At 43.2% G+C, this 19,866-nt stretch overlaps 1 protein-coding gene across 9 annotated transcripts in view; it reads left to right on the top strand.

Moving 5' to 3' along the window:
* The window catches only part of BRSK2 (BR serine/threonine kinase 2), a 301,974-nt gene that overhangs the window by 200,673 nt on the left and 81,435 nt on the right, over window positions 1-19,866 (top strand). For all 9 annotated transcript variants that reach the window (XM_088057991.1, XM_005522357.3, XM_005522356.3 and 6 more), the window contains exon 4: window positions 10,710-10,850. In XM_088057991.1, the coding sequence (XP_087914117.1) occupies window positions 10,710-10,850 (141 nt within the window). The remainder of the gene's footprint in view (window positions 1-10,709; window positions 10,851-19,866) is intronic.

Here is a 19,866-nt window from a genome sequence, read left to right as displayed (position 1 = left end):
GTTACTGGAGCAATGAATTCCTGTTCTGAGAAGCGAGGCCTCTCTGCCTAAGGGTTAGCTTAGTAGAGCAGGCAGTAATTTCCTTTGGATTCCCCCTTCTCCTTTGGGGCAGAGCCTGCCATCCGTGGTGGAATGCAGTTGCCAGAAAGAGCTTGTGCAGGCACTGGGTGGAGGCTGGCTCAGATGTTTTCAGACCTGCATGCTGAATGCTCTGTCCTCAGTGGCATAAATGGTCATGGCTCCATGAAGCCCCGTTTGCTGCCGATGAGGACAGAGGCCCAGATCTAACACAGCCTGCTCTGTGTGCAGACGGGCAGCAAAGGGAAATCAGGCTTCACAGGGAGTATGTTCTCCTTTAATCCTGAAAATGGATGCAGAGGACATTTTCTCTGTATTCAGGTTAAAGGGGATTTTGATTAAAAGACAGGGAATGTTCTTCTTTGTGATGTTGGTTTTTGTGTTGTGTAACCCTAGGTATACACACACAAGTACACTCTTGCATGAACAGAGTAAACAGCTGATGGTGGCAGTGGTGACAGTGTAAGAATACATGGAGAAGAAAGGCCAAAAGGGGATGGGCTGTAGAGGTGCTGAAGCTTTTTTCTTGCCCTGAATGCCTGTGAAGCCAGAAACTGAGCTTTCCTTCTTTACCCCCATAAGACTTGGGGGCTATTTTGCTCCCTATGAAAAATATCTAGTGCTCAGAGCAGTGGGAATGGGGTTACACTATTATTTTTCTAAAAATACTGCATTTATTGGCAGGAAAACATCTTCAGGATGAAAATCACCTTGAAAAGGAAAGCATCCCATATCTTTAAGCTATCGGGATATCCTGGCTTCTGAAAAACATTGGGCTCCAAAACGTGCTTTGCCAATGACCATTTAGTCTTCAACAATCACTAAATCTGCTTTGTGCTGGATCTCCACTGCATGTAAGATTAAGCTGTCTGCATCCCCCTGCAAAGGCACTGAATCCCTCTGCTGAAAGACACTGACTCTGAAAGAACCAATGACTGTTAATTAAGTTTCATTTTTTATTAGTCGCTATATTAAAGAAAGGCTTTTTTAAAGAAAGGGCTTCTGCCAAGCCTCTGTGTTCAAAATTAGAAACAGCTGTGGCCTTTGATAAATCTGAGAGGTGGAAGAGAGTGCCTGTGGAGGGGTGAGGTGTTAAAGAAGTGCATGGGGACTAAGAAGTGTGTATGCATGTACCTTCCCAAATAATAAGACACAGCGACCTCTGGTTCTCACCAGCATCGGGAAAGGGATTGCTCTCTGGCTGTGGCAGCACCTTTCCATCATGCATGGCATCCCAGGACTAGCAGTAGTGGCATGGTTTCAGAGAAGCTCATGAATTATGGGTGATATTTCAGAAGCCAGAGACTAATCACAATGCAGCACTGGGGAACATTTCCTCGATAACTGTTAATTTCACAAATCATGTTTGACTTTTAGTTTATGATTTAATTTGTGACAAGGGGCTTTGGTTGAGTAGATTCCTAATGCAACCATGAATCAAATCCTTTTTTCCACAGTTTATTTAACACTGAGAATAAGTTTTTAAAAATAATAATAAAAATCTGTTAGCATATGTGTGTTAGCCAAGCAGTCTTTTCCTGTTTATTTTGGTAGGGTTCTTTTTGCCAAGCTAGTTGGAGAGGTGGAGATAGCTATGAAATCTATTATTCCATCTCTTTATCCATCATTTTGAGTTGTCTTATTTAAAAAGACTGTGAACTACACATCTAAGTGTGGGGAGAAAAACACAGCAGCACTGTGGTTCTCTGTCAGTGGCATACAGCCTCAGACATATATAATTGTGTTGGCTAAACGAGCAATACTACTGACAGTTTGTTTAATTATTTCATATTTGTTGTGTGATCACACTGATGGCCTTCAAGCAAGATTAGGAGTCCACAGTAATAGATAATTTAGAAATAGCTATAGACAATCAATGCCTCCCTCTCTCCCATCAGATAATGTCAATAGACAAAACAGCCAGGATGGGGGTTCATCCCCTTTCTTAAAGATCAAAGTGGCCTGGTATGGGGAATGATCAGTGGGCTACCAAAACTTGTGTGTGCACCAGTCAGTTTGACTAAGGAAGTGCAGACAGTCAAGAATTTTAGAGAAATACAAATCATAGAATCATCACAGAATGGGTTGGGTTGGAAGGGACCTTAAACATCATCCAATTCCACCCCTCCCCTGCCATGGGCAGAGAACCCTTTGATTAGACCAGGTTGCTCAGAGCCTCACCCAAGCTGACCATGAACACTTCCAGGATAGGGCACGTACTAAGAGAAGGAGCAAGGCAGTAACAGACAGTAACAACATTTTGGTGTGTTCTGTAACACACGCTGGAGGGACAGACTCCTTTGGTGATTTCTGCATTGCAGATGAGCTGTGTGAACCTGGGGGATGATCCTCTTTTCTCTGTGCCGTGTATAGAAAAGGTCTTTCCTGAGCTGACCCTACACAGAGTTTTATTTACTGTGTTTCATGCAGTACATTCAGCTTTGCTTAGATCACAGAAAAGCAGTTGTCCCCTGTTGGAGGAGCTGTTAGCATGGCAAGCTAAGGGCCATCAGACAGTCCACAGGAGATGAAACTTCCCTCTCCAGAGGGGATAAAGCCGACTGATACAGTTCTGTTGCAGAACTCCCAACAGGGGTGGCATTACCTGTTTTGATCTCATTTGATTAACTATTTAGTTTAGCTGTCAGGGGCTTGGTGGGGAGTGGAAATAAAATAGAAAAAATAATACATACTAGGACCACTCCATAGCCTTTTCTTTCAGACTGTAATACTGCTATTTCTTGATTCCCCTTCTATTGATATCTGTGTGTGTATATATATATATCTGTAAATTTCCATTTCAAGATGCATACGGATATTTGTGTATATATGTGTAGATTTATGTTCAATTATTTTCAAATCTTCACATTTAAGATTTCAAATTTTGTAGCAGCATTTATTTTACATCTCTATGTCATCCAGTTTGATCAGCATTTTAAGCAAGTTTTAAGCTGTTTTGAGAGGAGGAGTGACACCAGACAATTGTTCTCTGAAGTGTGCCATGCATTCCTCAGCACCTTTTTCAAATATAAGTGCCTTTCTCATCATTCATCAGTACAATGCTATCACTGGGCAAGTGCCCAAATCTCATTGCAATGTACATAACACACCACCTCCTGATTTCAGAGGTGAAGGTGCAAAGCAATGGGCCAGATAAGAAAATTAAAATGTCCTCCTGGCTGTGCACAGCTCACGTTTCTGGCTCATACAGAATCAAGTGGCAGCAGGAGTCAAGGACTTCCAGCTCTGGTGGTGTCTGCAGAGGCCTTTGTGCTGCCTGTTCTCTCCTGCAGGGTCTTCCTGTAATTCTGTTTATTTTTGTTGAAAACTAATTGTGGGATGCCAGAGGATGCAGAAAAGAGAAGAAAAAGGTTCTGTGGGTTCTTGTTAGTGGTAGGCCAAGACTTTGTCATTCAATCCATCTGCAGGGAAACCTGTCTAAAGTTAGAGGAAAAGTTCAGAAAGTCAGAATGGCTCCAAAGGCTCAGCACTGAAAATTAATTTTGTGGTAAGTGTGCACCTTGGGAGTGAGGCTCTGGGATGTCAGGTGCTGTGAATATGGGGAAAGAAAATAAAACAGGATTGGAAGGCAGAATAGCATTCTACCTGAGCCTTGATTAGAACTAAGGAAAATAGTTGTAACCAGCTAATTTGACCCCCTTTTCTTCTGCTGTTGACTTATTTTAGGACTGTCTGGAATTACAAGCATGTGTAGCCAGAAGAAAGACAGTCAGTGGTGGGAGTGCAGCCAGTGCTGTTGAGGTTTGGAGTTCAGGGTGGGCCTGGAGACGAGGAGCTGGCCAGAAGCCAGGGAAGAGGTACAGGTGCCACCACTCACAAGAGGGATGCCAGCCTGGCACAAAGCAGGGGCTGCAGAGCTGGTGGTAGGAATTAATGCACCCTGTGCAACAAAGTCTTAATAAGCTCTACGCAAAAGCCTGGCTGTATCCTCTGCTCACTTCCTGACAGGTGCCTGGGTACCATCCAGGCCATGATGCTGGGCTTGGGGAAAAGCAGGCCCATATAGTGGAGCAATTCTGTGACATGAGCAATTCTGTGAGATGTTGCTTCAGAGCCACAGTACATTCTCATGCCTGACTTCTCTTTTAGACTTTGGTTGGCAGTGTTGTATGTGTCTGGGCCCTGGTTGTTACAGCAAAGGCCACTTAGCTCTGGAGAAGAAAGCCCTGAAGTATACAGTCACTAACAGAATTGCAGCAGTGACCTGATGGGTGTTGTCTCAGCTCTGCCCATCCTGTGCTGAGGATCCCTCTGGCTAAATCCATTCCATATCATGCGCCCATATAGAATGGCTGCTGCAGTGCCTTGGCATCCATGAGTACACACCATGAGGGCACTGGTCAAAACACCTTTCATCCCAAATAAATCAAAGGTACAGAGCACATAATCTCTCATTACTTCTTTTCCCCAAAAGCCCCTACCTGTTTATGCCTAAATGTAACCAGCAATCAAATACAATATCCATTCAAACATGCAAACTCCAGTTAAAACTGTCTTTTAGAAAACAGAAATCTAACACATGCACATTTTCTTGCAGGCAAGGGGGAAATACAGAACTCCTGGCCCAGTGCCAAATAAGGGTTTAAAAATTCATGCCCACCATAAGAATTTATATAACTTCTGAATAATTTATAGGCTGTGCCAATAACAAGAGGCTTCATATCTGATAGAGATTATTTAATCAATAGAAAACAGTGCAGAGAAAAAGCTGTCAAAGAACTACAGAGTATGTCAGCCTATGTAACTTTTAACTTCTTCCCTGCCACGTATATGTTTAACCATATTTATGCATGGAAGGACATTTTGCAAGTAGGGTGGTAGCCTGGAAGGAGAATCACCAGGTCCTTTTTTCTTCTAGAAGGTTTTCTTTTTCAGTCTCTTTTTCCCTAAGACAGATCCCTTTGAAATGCAGTGAGCTTTCTGGCTCTCAAATTAATTGGTCAAAAGGAGTAGCCAGTTTCTTGTGAATCATCTGCCAGGATTAGTGTGAGATGGCCCATGGTTCATCAAGGTTCTGGCAGTGCCAACCCTAGCATTTGTTGTGCAGCCATTTCAGTTTGTGTTTCATTCTGTGGAAAAACTTGAGTTTTACAGCTGTTGGCACAGTAAACGTCAGGACAGAAGAGAACTAAAACCTTATCTGTCTTTATGATGGAGATTCCCACCTGATGTTTTATGTCTTTGTGTGTATCTCTTTCTATAAAACTGCACCTGGGTTTTGCATCTTGCTGGAGTGCATGGCTGAAGCTATGCATATTAAAAACCAACAAGTGCCACATGGATATCTAGTCAAATTCTTGCATAGTAAAAGCTCTAGGACATTACCCAGTGATGTGTGATGGTAGCCAGTGATACATTCAGGCGTACATAGAAGACCAACTTGAAAGCCTACTTGTTTAGGTTAAGCAAAGTTATGTTTCATATATGTAAATGTCATATCATTTAATAAAAATAAATTATTAACTGCTTCCCTAGCAGACAGCTAATTGCAAGCACTGATGGACAAACATTCTATTGCCTGACTAAAACAAGATGTGTGAATTGACTTCCATTTCTAGAGCATCAGAGTGTTTCTTGGTTATCCTAACTTTTTGCATTTATAATACTTACCTGAAATACTTTGTGTTTCAGTATGATCTTTCATCTCTCCATTTAACATTTTTATAATAATAAATGTATAATTGGTGTAGCTGTTCGTGTCTTGTAAATTGTCCTGAGAGAACAAGAGCTATATACCCACTAATGAGCTGCTGCAAGCCATCCCATCTGGCAAGAATTTTAGCATTTCACACCATTTTTGCTACTGGCTAAAAGACAGCTTTTCATTCTTTACAGATCATAACTGGTGTGTTTGTTTGCATTTTGGTTTTTTTTGTTGTTATTTTGCCAGAAGTGTCTGGTAGTGCAGGGTCTTGGTGTTCTCTGTGCCAGTTAGTCTTTCTTTAACAGAATTTTTCCTGGCATTGCTCAGAGCCAGCCGGTTTCTTTAGTTACAATTCTGATTTGGAGGCAGCATGTAGCTGCCTTGCCTCAGTGAGGGCTCTCTGAGTTATTCCCCAAAGCTCCCTAGGGCATGGGCAAAGGCACCTTTTAAGAAGCTGTAGCATTGTCCACCAGATGGAAAGGAGAATAGTAATGAAAAGTGTCCTTTTTTTATTGTTTTTCTTGTTTTAAGTGATAGGAGTGTAGTGCAACAGTAATTTATCTAATGATGGAGAAGTCCTTGCTGTGCTGGCACTGGATAAGAATGGGACAAAACCAGTTTACAACCCCGCACACAAAGCAACTGTTAGGAATGGGAAGTCCAAGCTGCTGTCAAGCATCACAGCAAAAACCAGCCTTCAGAAAGGAGTTGAAGAAAACTGATGATGTACTATTTTGGTTCCTAAAAGAATAAATAAAATGAACCAGAAAGAAAGAAAGAAAGAAAAAAGCCTAGGATTATTCTAAGCTTGCATCTCTGATATGTAGTGGGTCATTTGAGGTTAGGAACTCAGAATCTTTTATTGAGAAGGTGGTGATGATGGGATGCAGATGGAAAAATGGCAAAGGGAATAGATAGAATGCTGCTGGATGCAATCTCTCTGCTTCTCTCCAATCAAAGCAATTATTCTTGTATTTAGTATTCAGCTTCTTTGCTTTTAAAGAGCAAAGTCTTGTCTCCTTCAAGCACTGAAACTCAACTAGAGATTTTCAGTTTCATGTCTTGGCTTGTAGCAGGGACATGAGAAGATAATGCAAAATGTGGGCCTTGGTGTGCATGAAAGTGAGCTGTGGCCTGTGAGAATATTTGCAACCTGCTAGAGAATATATCCAGTGAGGAAAAAGTAATTGAGACTTTATTTATTACATACACTTGGCTTCATATTGAGTTGCAGAACCCCACTGTTTTCTGGCTTTTCAGTGTCCTAGCAGGCAGAGGGGAAATTGGTGGTGGGGACAGCATGGAGTAGAAGGCACAAGGGACCACAGGTGCTAATGCCAGCTCTGATAGTGGGTGACTGGAACCCTGGACAAGTCACTTGGCTTCACAGTTCCCTATCAGCAAAGAACAGGGGATTAATGCCTGTTAAAACTTGTTTCTCTCATGTGAAGTGCAAGGATTGGAAGAGTTGGGGTGCGTCCAGAGCATCCAACATGTGCAAGCTAGGTGCTCTGAGAGTCTTTTGTTCTAAAATAGGTCCTGTCTGTATCATCACAGCATGTAGTGTGCATTCTGCCAGCCAGAGACTGGGTCTTTCCTTTCCCTGAACTTCCTTGCAATGGCTGTTACAGAAAAGGTTTTCTTACATTTTTACAATGGGAAGAAAGACTGATGCAGTCAGTCTTACATAGACAGGATAAAAACCCCCCAAAATTTCATTCACCAGTAAGTTGCTTTTCATCTCTAAATGTAATAGGAGGGAAGTTCTGGTTACTGTTCTGGGATTTTCAGAACTTGCTTGCTTAGAATAAATTGGAAAAGTAGTACTATAGTGAAGTGAAAACCTGTCATATCTGGGAAAGATAAAAGGGAAGGGAGACTCATGAAAATGCTTCTTAGTGTTTTTCTCCCCTACAGGCTAAGTGTTATTTACCTTCTCCTAGATCCTCCAAGAGCTGGCATTAGCGTACTTCCAATCCTATAGCACTTTGCCAAAGTAAAGGATTTTAGATACTGATGTGAACACAGAGGATTTGGGTTCTTTTCTGTGCCATGAATTCAAGAAAGATGTAGTGTCTGTGTGTCTTATTTTCCAGCCCAGGGAATAATGTTCTTTCTTTACTTTGTTTTTTCTGTTTGGCTTTTCAGAGTGTTTATTTTCTTTTCTGTGGAGTCACTTAGGCACACTCACATACACACAGATGGGTAGATACAGATATGCAGCACTTAGTGGGGTTTGTGGTGTAGCTGTCCAGTGGTGCTTAGAACCAGTGCAACACTTGGATATGTTTAAACCCTTCTTTGTCAGCTTGTTTGGAAAGAACAAGTGTACTACTACTGTGCCATATAATATGCCAGCAGAAATGTTGGCTTGCACAGATAGGGAGGCAGGTGCTGAATTATGCCCTTGTTCAACAGAAAATCTCCTACTTTGGGGCTCTCCTAAAAAGCCCCACAAGGCACTAGAGGGAATAGGGCTGGCAGATAACAACCTGAGCTCACAAATCCTAGCTGCAGCTTAGCCACGTAGTGCTTGTGGAATGATCCCTGCAGCATTTCTTTCTTGCACTCAACCACTGAGGAATGTGTTTGTCATCCTTCTCACTCATGTCACGTTGGGGGCTTTGTCAGATCAGAATACATCGTCTCTTGTGCTTCTCTGTGTCCCTTGACTTGTCATAGGCACAAATCTTTTTCAAATGCTCTCCCCTGTTCATTTCCATTATTATATCTAGTGCTTCTAGGTGGCAAGCAAAAAATGAATAACCTTGTAAATGTTCCCTGTCTTTCAATTTGTTTTATTTTTCATACAACGTGTCAGTGCATTTTTGTTGAGTGTTTTTAATAAGATGAAGTTGATGAAAATAAATTGCTTCACAGTTCCTGCTGTGGGTGACAGAAATGCTGGGTCTGTATTTTTCAAAAACTGTTTGTTTGAAGCCAGTGAGGACAGTTCCGTGTCTGTGACTGCAATCATCTTTGTAAGACACCTCCCAGAAAAAGAAGCATCTAGTGATTTGAATTTTGGAGGAAAGATGCACTGCTGTATCCAGCTTCTGTGGGGCACAGTGAGGCAGCAAACTATCAAGAAGAGTCCTAGGATTGATTCTGTGCCAGAATTGGGTCTGCCATATTGGACAGTTAGCCAGGTCTGTGTCTAATATGAGAGGGAGAATGAATTCTACAGCAAACCTTCTTACCAGACCGTTAGCCTAGGCTTACAATGTGGACCCCCCAATGCCCGTAGCTGCTGCATATCAGCTTTCTTCTGTGTTTTAAATGACTTGCTCAAAAAATGTCATGTCTATAAACAGTAATCTCCAAATTACCAGGGTGTACCCAGCAGACAGTTGGGCAACTACTCATCTGTTTGGAAAGAAGATGCCCCACATATTCCAAATGGGATTTTTAAGTTAAGATCTTTCCCATTTTTAACAAATTTTAATTTTAAAAAAGTCAATATTACTATGTTTCTTGTAACCGTTTTGATCAAAAAAATGCAAAAGTACAATTTTCATTCCCCCAAGTTTATAATTTTATGGTTTTTTCCCCTTTTTGTATCCTTTTAGTACTTATTTAGCTGGCAAGACAATACCAATGTCTGTCTTTCTGTAAGGCAGGGAAATGCTTTCTCCTTCTGGTAGGTGGGAACTGGCACATAGAACAGATGATGATGGACCAGGAGCTCAGGTCCCACTTTTGCAACTTCATGGCTAATGCCATTATCATTGGGCAAGCTTTACTTTCCTCACAACTGCTTTTAGTCCTTCTACTGTCCTTTTTGGAAATTTTGAAAACAGGACTAATTAAGACCCCAAATTTATATTAATCTTCCCCACTTTTCATTTTAAATTCAGAAATTTCTTTGGAGATTATGCTGCTTGAGGTACAGAAAAGACAGCATCCTGGATTAATTACTCTTCATTGTCCACTCAAATTTGAGGAGTTGGATTAATTCTGGTAGTAAGACTATTCTGCTGTAAAACAACGGGTTGAGGAATCATGCTGCACATTCAGTTCAGTATGGTCTGCTGTGCTGTTGGGAGCCAGGGACTGAGAAGGACACTCAAACTTGTTTGTTTTTAAAGGATTCAGTTGGTGGGTGGTGGTCCTGCCACTTCCCTGGGAAAACTGTCACTCCCACTATTAGGCAACATTTCCAGAGATTTATACGGTTTTCTTTTGCTTGGCTGCCTTTCATTAGCTCTACTTAAAACAAGAAAATGGTCCATCCATGGCAAGTCCTTCCAGGTTTCACTCTTCACTGTGTGACTGCCAGGAGTGCTATATGAGGTCAGGAGTTTCCTCTCCGGCTCCTAGGCCCCCTTTGTGCCACATGGGTTCACTCAGTGCCACATTTTTCACCTGTGAGTTGCAAGGCCAGGCAGCTGCTTCAGCAAATCACTGTTGTTCAGCAGCAGAAGCTAAGCTTTTATATAGGCTGCACACACATGTAGGTGGTTTGTTTGCTTGTTTGTTTGTTTTTAATAATGTACATTGTTCACCTTTTCTCTAATTCATTCTGCTTTGTTGACATATGTCTGGTTCTGTCTGACTGCAGCTTTGCCACAGCTGTTTTATAAAAGAATTGTCAGCTTGGTTAAAGGACCTGAGGCTTCTTGGTATAGAGTCTTACTCCACTGTAGCTTTGAGACCTGCTGTGGGAGCTTATACCTGATTATTCCCTGCTTCCCCTCCTGGTCTTTGGAGTAATTTTTTAGCTTCCTGATTATGTCTTGCTATGCCATTGGATACTGAAGCCAACAACGGTAGGTCTGAAGTTGCAGAACCCCTATTAAACATATTAATCACTCCTGATTTTAAAATTCCATTTCTCTTCCACTTTTATTTCTGGAAGTGTTCCCCTTGACTACATATAAACAGAAGTGTTTGTATCTAACTGTGCGAGTGTGAGGGAGTTGGTGTGATCACATATTTACAAAATCCTGGCTTTGTGTTTTTCTAGGTATTTGGTGCTAGAACATGTGTCAGGTGGGGAGCTCTTCGACTATCTTGTAAAAAAGGGAAGATTGACACCAAAAGAAGCCAGGAAGTTCTTCCGACAAATCATCTCTGCTTTAGACTTCTGCCATAGTCATTCAATATGGTGAGTACAGCCATTTCCAACGGGAGTTCCTTCCTACATAATAAAGGGATCTTACCTTATTACTTTAAGTTTTAAGTAAGTGATCTTGTAAAGCTCTAAAAGCATTGGGTAAAGTGGTGATGTATTTTTTAATTCTTGTCCATGTGTGAGACAGTGTACCAGTCATAGACTGATTTCTCATGGAAAAGACTGTCCATCATTTCTCACTGGAGAAGAATTAATTCACAAGGAATGCTTTAAACAGGGAAACCAAAACCACCAAGGAAAAAGAGTTTCATTTCCGCAATTTTTGTGTCACTTACTAATAAATAAGAGCTACATACACTGTATCAAAATGAATCCCTGAAGAAACCTGGGACAACTACAAATACAACAAAGTCATTTTATGGTTCCCTTCAGTTCTTGGAAACCTGCTGGCTTTTGGCAACCTTTGCTGAGTCCCCTGTGGGCATTTGAGTCACTGTTGCCTTTAATTTCCTTTCCAGTAGGGAAGAATTTTCTTACTAACTCTGTCATATTATTTAACCATGGAGTGTGGTTTAACCTGTGCTTTCAGGTGCCATTTTATATTGGACCAGTTTCTCTTTCATCTTCAAGTTGAGATAATTTAAATTACACTGAATTCAAGTTGCTGCAATCAGCCTGAAGCACAAGAGTTTTTGTACAGCTACTGACCCATAACTGCCTGCTCATTTCTCACAAATGCAGATCCTTGCATTTGGATTGGCTGCGGGAGAACACTTAAATTATGTCTGCGTGGCTGCTTCTCCAAAGAAGCCAGACATAGATCCCCCCACTCCAGGAGACCAAGGGCCACTCAGAGATACTGCAATAGCTGGATTTGCATAATCACTGTGTGGTTACTTCTCAGTAGCCATACAGGGATTTTCTGTACCCCCAGTTCTGTGCTGAAAACTCACAAACCAGATGGCCACAGCAAAAATGGATGTTTAAATATTTAATTTGCTCTTCTAGCCCCCTCCCCCTGCATCTCTGAGTCATTTCAGCAGGAAATAGTGATCTGTAAAACAGCATATTTCTAATAAATGGAAAGGGAAAGAAGAACCTTTCTTGAGGACATATTAAGAGGAGTATACTGTAGAAGAAGAGTATAAGTCTTAGCAGAAGAGGCAGTTCAAAGGTGGTGGATCTGGGTGAGAAGGTCCTGAGGACAATGCCTACCTGACACAGGCAGAGTTACAATAGTCAGAGAAATTCCCAGAGAAGCCAAGAGCAGGTTGCATGCCCTAACTAGCAGATCTAAGTTTTCTCTGTTGGCAGTGACCTCTGACCAGTTTTATTCTGTGAATACCACAGTTTTTCCTCCCTGCTATTCAACTGCACTGAGTGATCATGACCTCCTTAGAACCTGCATGATCCTTGGCAGGTTGTAGACCTGTTATTTCTTACATACACTGGGCAGTGTAACCGCTGGTGGATTGCATACATGCATGTTTTTCTTCCCTACTTGGCTTAACACTTAAGGGATCCAATCCAACAACACTCAAAAATGTTTAAGTACAGCTGAAGAGAAATTATTTACGTTTCCAAATGAATATTCCAGAGAAATCAGAATCTCCATTGGGATAGAACTTTCTACTAAAGCATGCATATATGCATATGCTAGTCCTTTGGACTTGTTATGGATACCTCTGGATCTGGGAGACTTTAATAAACTGAGAGAGGATCATGGTGAGGCTGTCAGACAGACAAACATCTCTGCAGGTTTAACGCTATGTGAAATTTTCTTGGCAGATGCATGTCTCTCTTGAGGAATCCATTTTCCTCCATTAAAGGTATTGGATTGTGGGCAGTAGTCTCATTTGAAAGTAACTCCCATCTCCTTGCTAACTCCCACCTGACGAGCATCTAGTGCTGGCTAAGTTAGCAGTAAATCATAAGCTCTGCCTCCAGGTCACTCTGAGACTCCTGTGGTCTGTGTTATGTTCTGTGCTGTATTCTGGACAGTTATCAGAAAATCAGAGCATGCATAAATATATATGTGAGTGTAAAACTTAACGTGCTTTCCTAAGCAATGAAGCCTGACCTTGTCCTGTCGTGGGGCAGTGAAATGACAAATCATCTCATCAGCCAGGTTATCCAGTTATGACCACATTGAAAAATGAAGGCTTCTGCTTTGGTTAATGACTAAATGTGGATGCCTCCAGCCTACTGGCAGAATAGATTGATAGCCTAGTGTCCCCAGACCCATATAATAGTCCCATCTTCTTCCTGTACATCCCAAAACACTGCAAAATACCTGTGGCTTACTTTAACAGCAGCATGTAACCACATTCAGCATTCACTACTCAAAATGCCTTGATACATCAGCATTCCTGGACCAAAGATTCAGAAAGGATTCCCCAATCCCCCTCCCATCAGTAAGAAGCTTCTGCTTCTACTGTGTGAGATAGAGGTGTTTTCAAACAAGCAGCTGAGAAAAGGAGGCAGAATAGGTGTGGAGCTTGAGGCTGTGTGTTTTAAAAATGTACATGCATCCTGTTCTTGTTTTATTTACTGGAAACAGTGGGGGAATACTTGATGCACTTCACTCTGTGGTGCAGTCACCTACAGGGTTTTGTGGTGCAGGATGGCCATGGGGGAACTCTTATGGGTAAGGCACTGTAGGGTCCTCTGAGGACTTTTGTGTGGACATAGCACCGTGCCACGCCAGGGACCCTGGCGGGCACGAGTGGCACCACGCAGGGATGCTACGTGGGACCTGTGCCACCTCGCTGCCGGAGCTGGCAAGCACTCGTCTGGGCGATGCAGCGTTAGCGCTTGTGCCCGCAGCCCTTCGCCGCGCTCCCAGGGCTCCGCGCCGTGCTGCAGCGCCGGCAGCGGGCAACGGCACACGGACCCGAGCTCCCCCACGTCCACGGAAGGCCGCCCGAGCTTGGGAAGTTTTCTCTGGACACAACCCATGGGTTTTGCCTAAGCTGCCGTTCACCTCCTTCTGGGTGTCTGCTCTCCTAAATTCAGGGCCTTCAGGGTACCTCCGCTGGGTGCCTCGAACCAACAGCCCCTTTTGAATGCGCTGCCCCCGCAGTGCGGGGCAGCTCTCCTCAGCTGGTTGAGTGCCCGGCTGTATTTTCTGCGGGAATCCGTGCGCGACCACGCCGGGGCCGGGTGCCAAGGCCTCGGTTTCCTCGGGAAGAGCCCGTTCCCTGGGTCTGTGGGGAATGCTGCAGCGCCGGGCGGGGCGGGCTGCCCGCCGCCTCATTGGCTGCCCGTGACATCACCGGCGCGAGCCGCCATTGGCGCCGCGCGGCCCCTGCCCCGCCGCGCGCCCGCGGCCTGGCCCGGCTCCGCTCCGCCGTCTGCGGCTCGCGAGCTGACAAATAAAAATATGATTACAGAAAATACCCCGTGGCAAACCTTATTATGGCTTCAGAGATAACAGATAATGCCAATTACTGCGCAGGGCAGTGGTGACATTGAGAGGAAATCCCCTGCGGTAACGAGCAGGGAGATGATTATTTCATTTTATTTTTGTTTTGGTTGCGTTTCGTTTTGTGTGGTTTCTTTTTTTTTTTTTTTTTTTTCCCCTGAGCGTGCACAAGAGGGGTTAAGGCAGGTTCTTTATGAATATTGATAAATGACAATTATGAGGGCCCTTTCTCCTTTCCTTGCCCGGGGCTGTGCTTGTTTGAGTACACGCAAGGAAGGCTCTTGCTGGAGAGTGTGCGTGGGCATGGAGATGTGTGACTTGGAGGGCTGAGGCAGTGAAAAACAGCTTTGTTTGACTCTGCCTCCTGTTCTTCCCTCAGCGCAGGGAGGGGAAGGCTCCCCGTAAAACAACGCTTCAAGATTTCACAGCGGTGGTGCCAAAATCTCTGCTATATTCCTGCAGGCAGGAGCTGCAGAGCACTGCCAGTAAGGGAAGCAGGCTTTTAGGGAGAAATCTGGGGTGTCTCTGAGAAGCAGAGCTGAAGAATGCCTGGTGCCATGTTCTGCCATGTAGTGCCACCCTCCTCACAACTCCTGCTCTGCTCCTGCTTCATTTATAAGGAGCGTGTTGGGGTGTTCTGCAGGGAGGGTCTGTCAAATGCTGAAGACTGCAGCAGACGGACACTTCAAAATCATGACTCAAGGCCTCCAGATGTGAAACTGGTCTAGAAATGGTGGAATTTAGTAAGATGGGTTGCTGGTTTGTTTGGGGTTTTTTCTGGCACTTGAGCGTTCAAGTTGTCTTTCAGACCATCAGAAGTAAAAAGGGTGCATTTTTCCCCTGTTGAAAGCTGATACTCACCATTCATTACTTGAAACAGGAGTTTTGGTTCTGTGCTCAAGACTCACTGTAAAATGGTGAGGAATTTTCAGATATCACTTGTACAGGGAACCGGAGAAAACCCACCAAAGGCAGCAGCTGCAATGCCAAAGGCAAAGTTACCAGCTCAGCTAAAGTCAGGGAACATGTATTTTTGTGAGTTTTCTTCTTTATGTAAGCCACTGGAAACTCAAAAATGGCACAGTCTTACTGTAAGCATAACCAGGTAACATTTTCTGGGAAGTGCAGCAGTGGTGATCAGACGTGACAGGCTGTACTGGCTTTGAAATACGTGAATATATGCTTTGAGGAGAGGTTGGCAGGGAGAAACAATGTATTTTAATGGATCAGTGGAAATACTTGTTTAAAAGCGAAGAACGTTTTATGCATACAAACACTTCCCCAGGACTCCTGATATGTTTATACATGTTGTCCTTTTTCCTAGCTATAATTATATTTACTTGTTCTGCAGAATTCTGGCTATAAACCAATAATCTTCTGTAGGTAGATACAATGTACATGTTTGGATCTGATTTGCAGAAGCAAGAGAAAATAAGATTAAAGGGTTCTTTTGCTCATGAAGTTTAAATTAATGCTTCTCATGCTCTTAATTGTTACTGATAAGTTATTTCCATCACATCAGGTACTTTAAGAGGCATACTGCAGAATAATTATTCTGTGGTCTGGCCCTTCTGGGAGTTTGGGGTCAGTAAGAAAAGCATTTGCAAAGTAGCCAACAATTTGATTAGTACAAATGACCTGCAACTACTCCAATTAAGAGGTTTCTTGGGTTAGAAATCTGTGACCTACAATGAGTTGTCATAGAAACTGATACGAACGTTTCAGCTCAAACATCACTTTAAAATAATGGCTTCGTTTGTCATCTCATGCCAGGTGACAGCTCCTTTGAATCCAAGATCTCGAGTCTGTCCCTACACCATGGCAGCCTTGGGTGACAGGCAGAGTGTGTTTCTTCTGCAATTGTAAAAGTACAGGTACAGGGATATTTGCAGAGCAGGAGGACAGACTGGAAAAGCATCGGAGGGAACTAAAGGAACTGTCTGAACAGCATCTCTGGCTGTGACTAGAAAGCAAGCATGGCCAGTATGTAAATGGGAAGCTGAAACATGTTAATGCATATCTGTGCCTTTCATTTTCCATACACCACCTTCAAGAGTGGTGCCCATTTCCACAGAAAATTTTTTCAGTGCTCTCTGTGCATCTCTCTTATGCTGCAAGAAAATTGTAAAGCCTCTGTTGTAACTTGTGAAAGAGGGATGTTGCAGAGGCTCTGACAGTATGTGCTTCCCCTGCCATGGCTTGCTCCATGGCTCCCTTTCACTCACATGCTCTCCCTTCAAAAGCCCACTGGATGCTGGCTCTGGAAGCAGACTTCATGTGCTGTTGTCTTGCTTGAGGAGCTCTGGGAGTCCGTGGCCACTAGGGATCAGGGCTATACTGACTTCTTCTGCAGTCCTGCATTTCTCTTTCACATTCCTTCTCAGCTTATGCAGGGCTCAATTGGAGGGTTTGCCATCTTTGTCAGAAAAGAGGCTGCTTTCTTATCTTCTGTTTTTCCAGCCAAGTGATAAAGCCCCTACAGCTTTAGAGCCTTTAGAACAAGGAAAGGGTAACGAGTCCTCTGTTCACCTGCAGAGAGAGGAGTTGATGCGGTCATGTAAGACATGGAGAGCCAGAGAGATCAGCTGGAATGGAACCAAATTAAATGCATTTACTCTGCACTGTTCCATTAATGCCAAGTAATTACCACATACAGTGGGATTTTTGTTTTGCTTTGATTTGTTTCATTTTGGCACAAGAGAATTATTTTCAAATGTGAGTGCATTAGGCAGTCCGGTCTTCTGGGCTCTTAGGTAAATTATAGCAAGCCTTCCCTATTCCCATAGTGCCTCTCCCTTCCCCCTGGCATTTGAAAAGCTGGCAATGCAAAGATGGAAAATGCAAATGCAGAGAGGAAGTCTTTTTCCCAGTGGCAGCGATGCTGGTTCTGCCACTCTGGTGCAAACTCCTGGCCTGACTCCTATCCCCAGGATAGGATTTGCTGCCTCAGCAAATTCAAAGTGGCCCAAAGATGGGTATCAGAGAAATGCTCCAGCTAGAGGAAAAATTTCACTGGGAATATAATTCTCTTGTGGTTGAATGTGCAAGTACTGCCTGATCCCACTGGCACCCTGATCTCTGAAAGCAGTGCTGCCAAAATACAAAACCCACGCTCAGGCTGCCATGAAATTCCTAAGCTAACAATCCATACTGGGCACTAGAGACTGTCTTGAAAAATGTATGGAGATGGGTCAGAGAGATGCAAAACTTCTGTATCAAAACCCTTCTTGTATTTTGGGGGCCAGGCAGCCATAAATGTAACAATTCTCCTCTTTGCTCAGTGAAGTGATAATTTCTATAGAGAAGAGCTGATAGGTTTTCTTGGTTTTATTTGATGAGTATCTGGAGGAAAAGAAAAGAAATACATTAAGGTCTGTTGCTACTCCAGTTTTACTTTCACACATAGTGTCCCAGTCCCACAAATCCCCAGATACAAACTTAAGGCTTTCAAAGTGCTCACTGGGAGGTGGGTCAGCACCTCTACCTAAAGACATTCATCAGACTGATCATTCATGTAAAAACATTGTGTAGCACAGTGAGGTGAAGCTTATTCCCTGTTTGGCATATGGATGGTGGTACCTCCTTTTTGCTCTCTTTCTTGCAGTGACTCTAAAAAAAACACATTATATATGTGCCAACTTACAGGAACCTCATTTCCCCACTTGATTCTCCCTAAAAACCCCTAAACAGGCCTAAACCTGTGTTGTGGATCCCAGCTGATGGGAAGACAGGATGACATGGGGAGAAGGAGACTCCACGATTGAATGTTGTCCCGGTTTTCAGACATGTTGTCCTTTCCCTTTCACTGCCTCTTAGTGGTCTGGCGTGGGGCTGGTTCAAAATTCACATACTTTATGCTCCAGCTGGGACCTGTGGCAGATCTGCTTTCAGCCATGGAAAGGGAACATTTTTGCATTACCTTTAGCTGCACCATGTTCCTGAAATAAGATACTTTGTTGTGAGCGTACATCCAGGCTTGTGGACGTCCTGTACTTAGGTCATGCTCCACCTTGGTCATTCCTGCTCTCTAAATGAGCCACACAATTTGAGGATAAGCAGAGGATTCAATTTTTAGGCTCAAAAGTCACATGTCAGCAGTATGCCTGCTATAGACTGTATATATGAATCATACAATATCACGCAGTGCACAAGCAGTGGAACAGGCACAGGCAGCAGCACCCTCAACTTCTGTAACATGTACCTGTTCAGCAGTCAGCCAGGAGCAATTGCCAAGACTGAAAGACAGCTATAGCCACTGAGAAACTGCACAGCAGTGTCGCCCTGAAAACTCAGTTTTTCGATCTTGTTAATATAGTTTCTAAAAACTTTCCCAGGACACTGACTGTAAACAAAGATATGTATACATTCTTTCTGATACATGTTTTCTGATGGACGTCTCGCACGACCAGTGTGATTGGAAAGGTGGTAACCTAACTATCCAATCCCTGGTCATTGCCGAGAATCTATAAATACTGAAGTTGTAAGAATAAAACCAGTTTTTTTCCCCCTGTTATACGGGAGCCGTGTCTGTGTGAGTCATTGCATGTCCTACAGCGACACAGCAGAAGGACACACTCAGCTTGAGCTGTGGGGAAGTTTATTGTTTCATAGCATCAAACAAGCAGCACCCACTTTACAGGGGCTGTTACCTGCCCCTGAGCACTGGTCCTCAGACAGGGGAACTGCGGCATGCCTTATGCAGCTGGATAAGGTCTTCCCATTAATGAAAGCAGTTGTAATATGAGAAGTGTCCAGGATGTCTGCTGGAGGAAGGATGAAATCACACACTACTGTCTCATTAGCATCCAGCTTTCCTCACTTGCCTTAGAACTGTGGGCTCTTCACTCCATTTCACTGCTGGAGCTAGAGTCTGTTAAACTTTGGCAGGTGTTGATGATCTTGCCTTTGTCTGGGACTGCTGTCCTTGATTATGACATTCAGGGGTTCTTTTCCTGGCCATTAACTGGTCATTCACTACCTTTGCAACCTTCCCTTGTCACTCATTTCCTACATTTTTTGTTGAGTAGTTAGGACTATCTCGATATTAGAGAGCTAATAAGTGTTCTGTCTCTGTTATCTCAAACCTTGAATTTCTGTGAGAAATACAGATTGGCTAAAGCACCTTTTGCATTTCCAGATGAAAATGTGCACAAATCTGAATCATGATTATTATCCACAAGCTTGTTTTTTCGTTGCTAACAAGGCCATTTTAACACTCAGGGTTCATCATATTTATGCAAGATTGGGGACTAAATTTTAAAAAGCAAGAGAGAACAAATCATAGGTCTTAGTGAGGTGACTAGTAACTGCTTTGAATGTGTGCTGTTTTGTTGGGAGTCTCCTTTGGAAATAATTGTTACAGTCCCCAGGTATCCTATTACTGTGTGCTCTGGTTTTACATAGAATCTACCTGCATTATTTACTGATCATTCCTCTTCTCTTCAGATCAGAGGATCTAATTTCCAAAACCTTGTCATGCTGCTCATGTTGCTCTGAGAGGGAAGAGACTGTCCACCTTCCCATTTTTGTAGGGGTAGAATTACACTTGTATGCATGAGGAGTGTTAGAGGAATTTTTTTTAAAGTGAAGAGGAAATGCACAAAGATAAGCCTGCCTTCTATGATT

This window comes from Pseudopodoces humilis, chromosome 7 (assembly GCF_049639895.1).
Source record: "Pseudopodoces humilis isolate 2021_Gansu_Grassland_sample_001 chromosome 7, ASM4963989v1, whole genome shotgun sequence".
In the NCBI taxonomy this organism is placed as follows: Eukaryota; Metazoa; Chordata; class Aves; order Passeriformes; family Paridae; genus Pseudopodoces; species Pseudopodoces humilis.
This window is presented reverse-complemented; position numbering and strand designations above follow the sequence as displayed.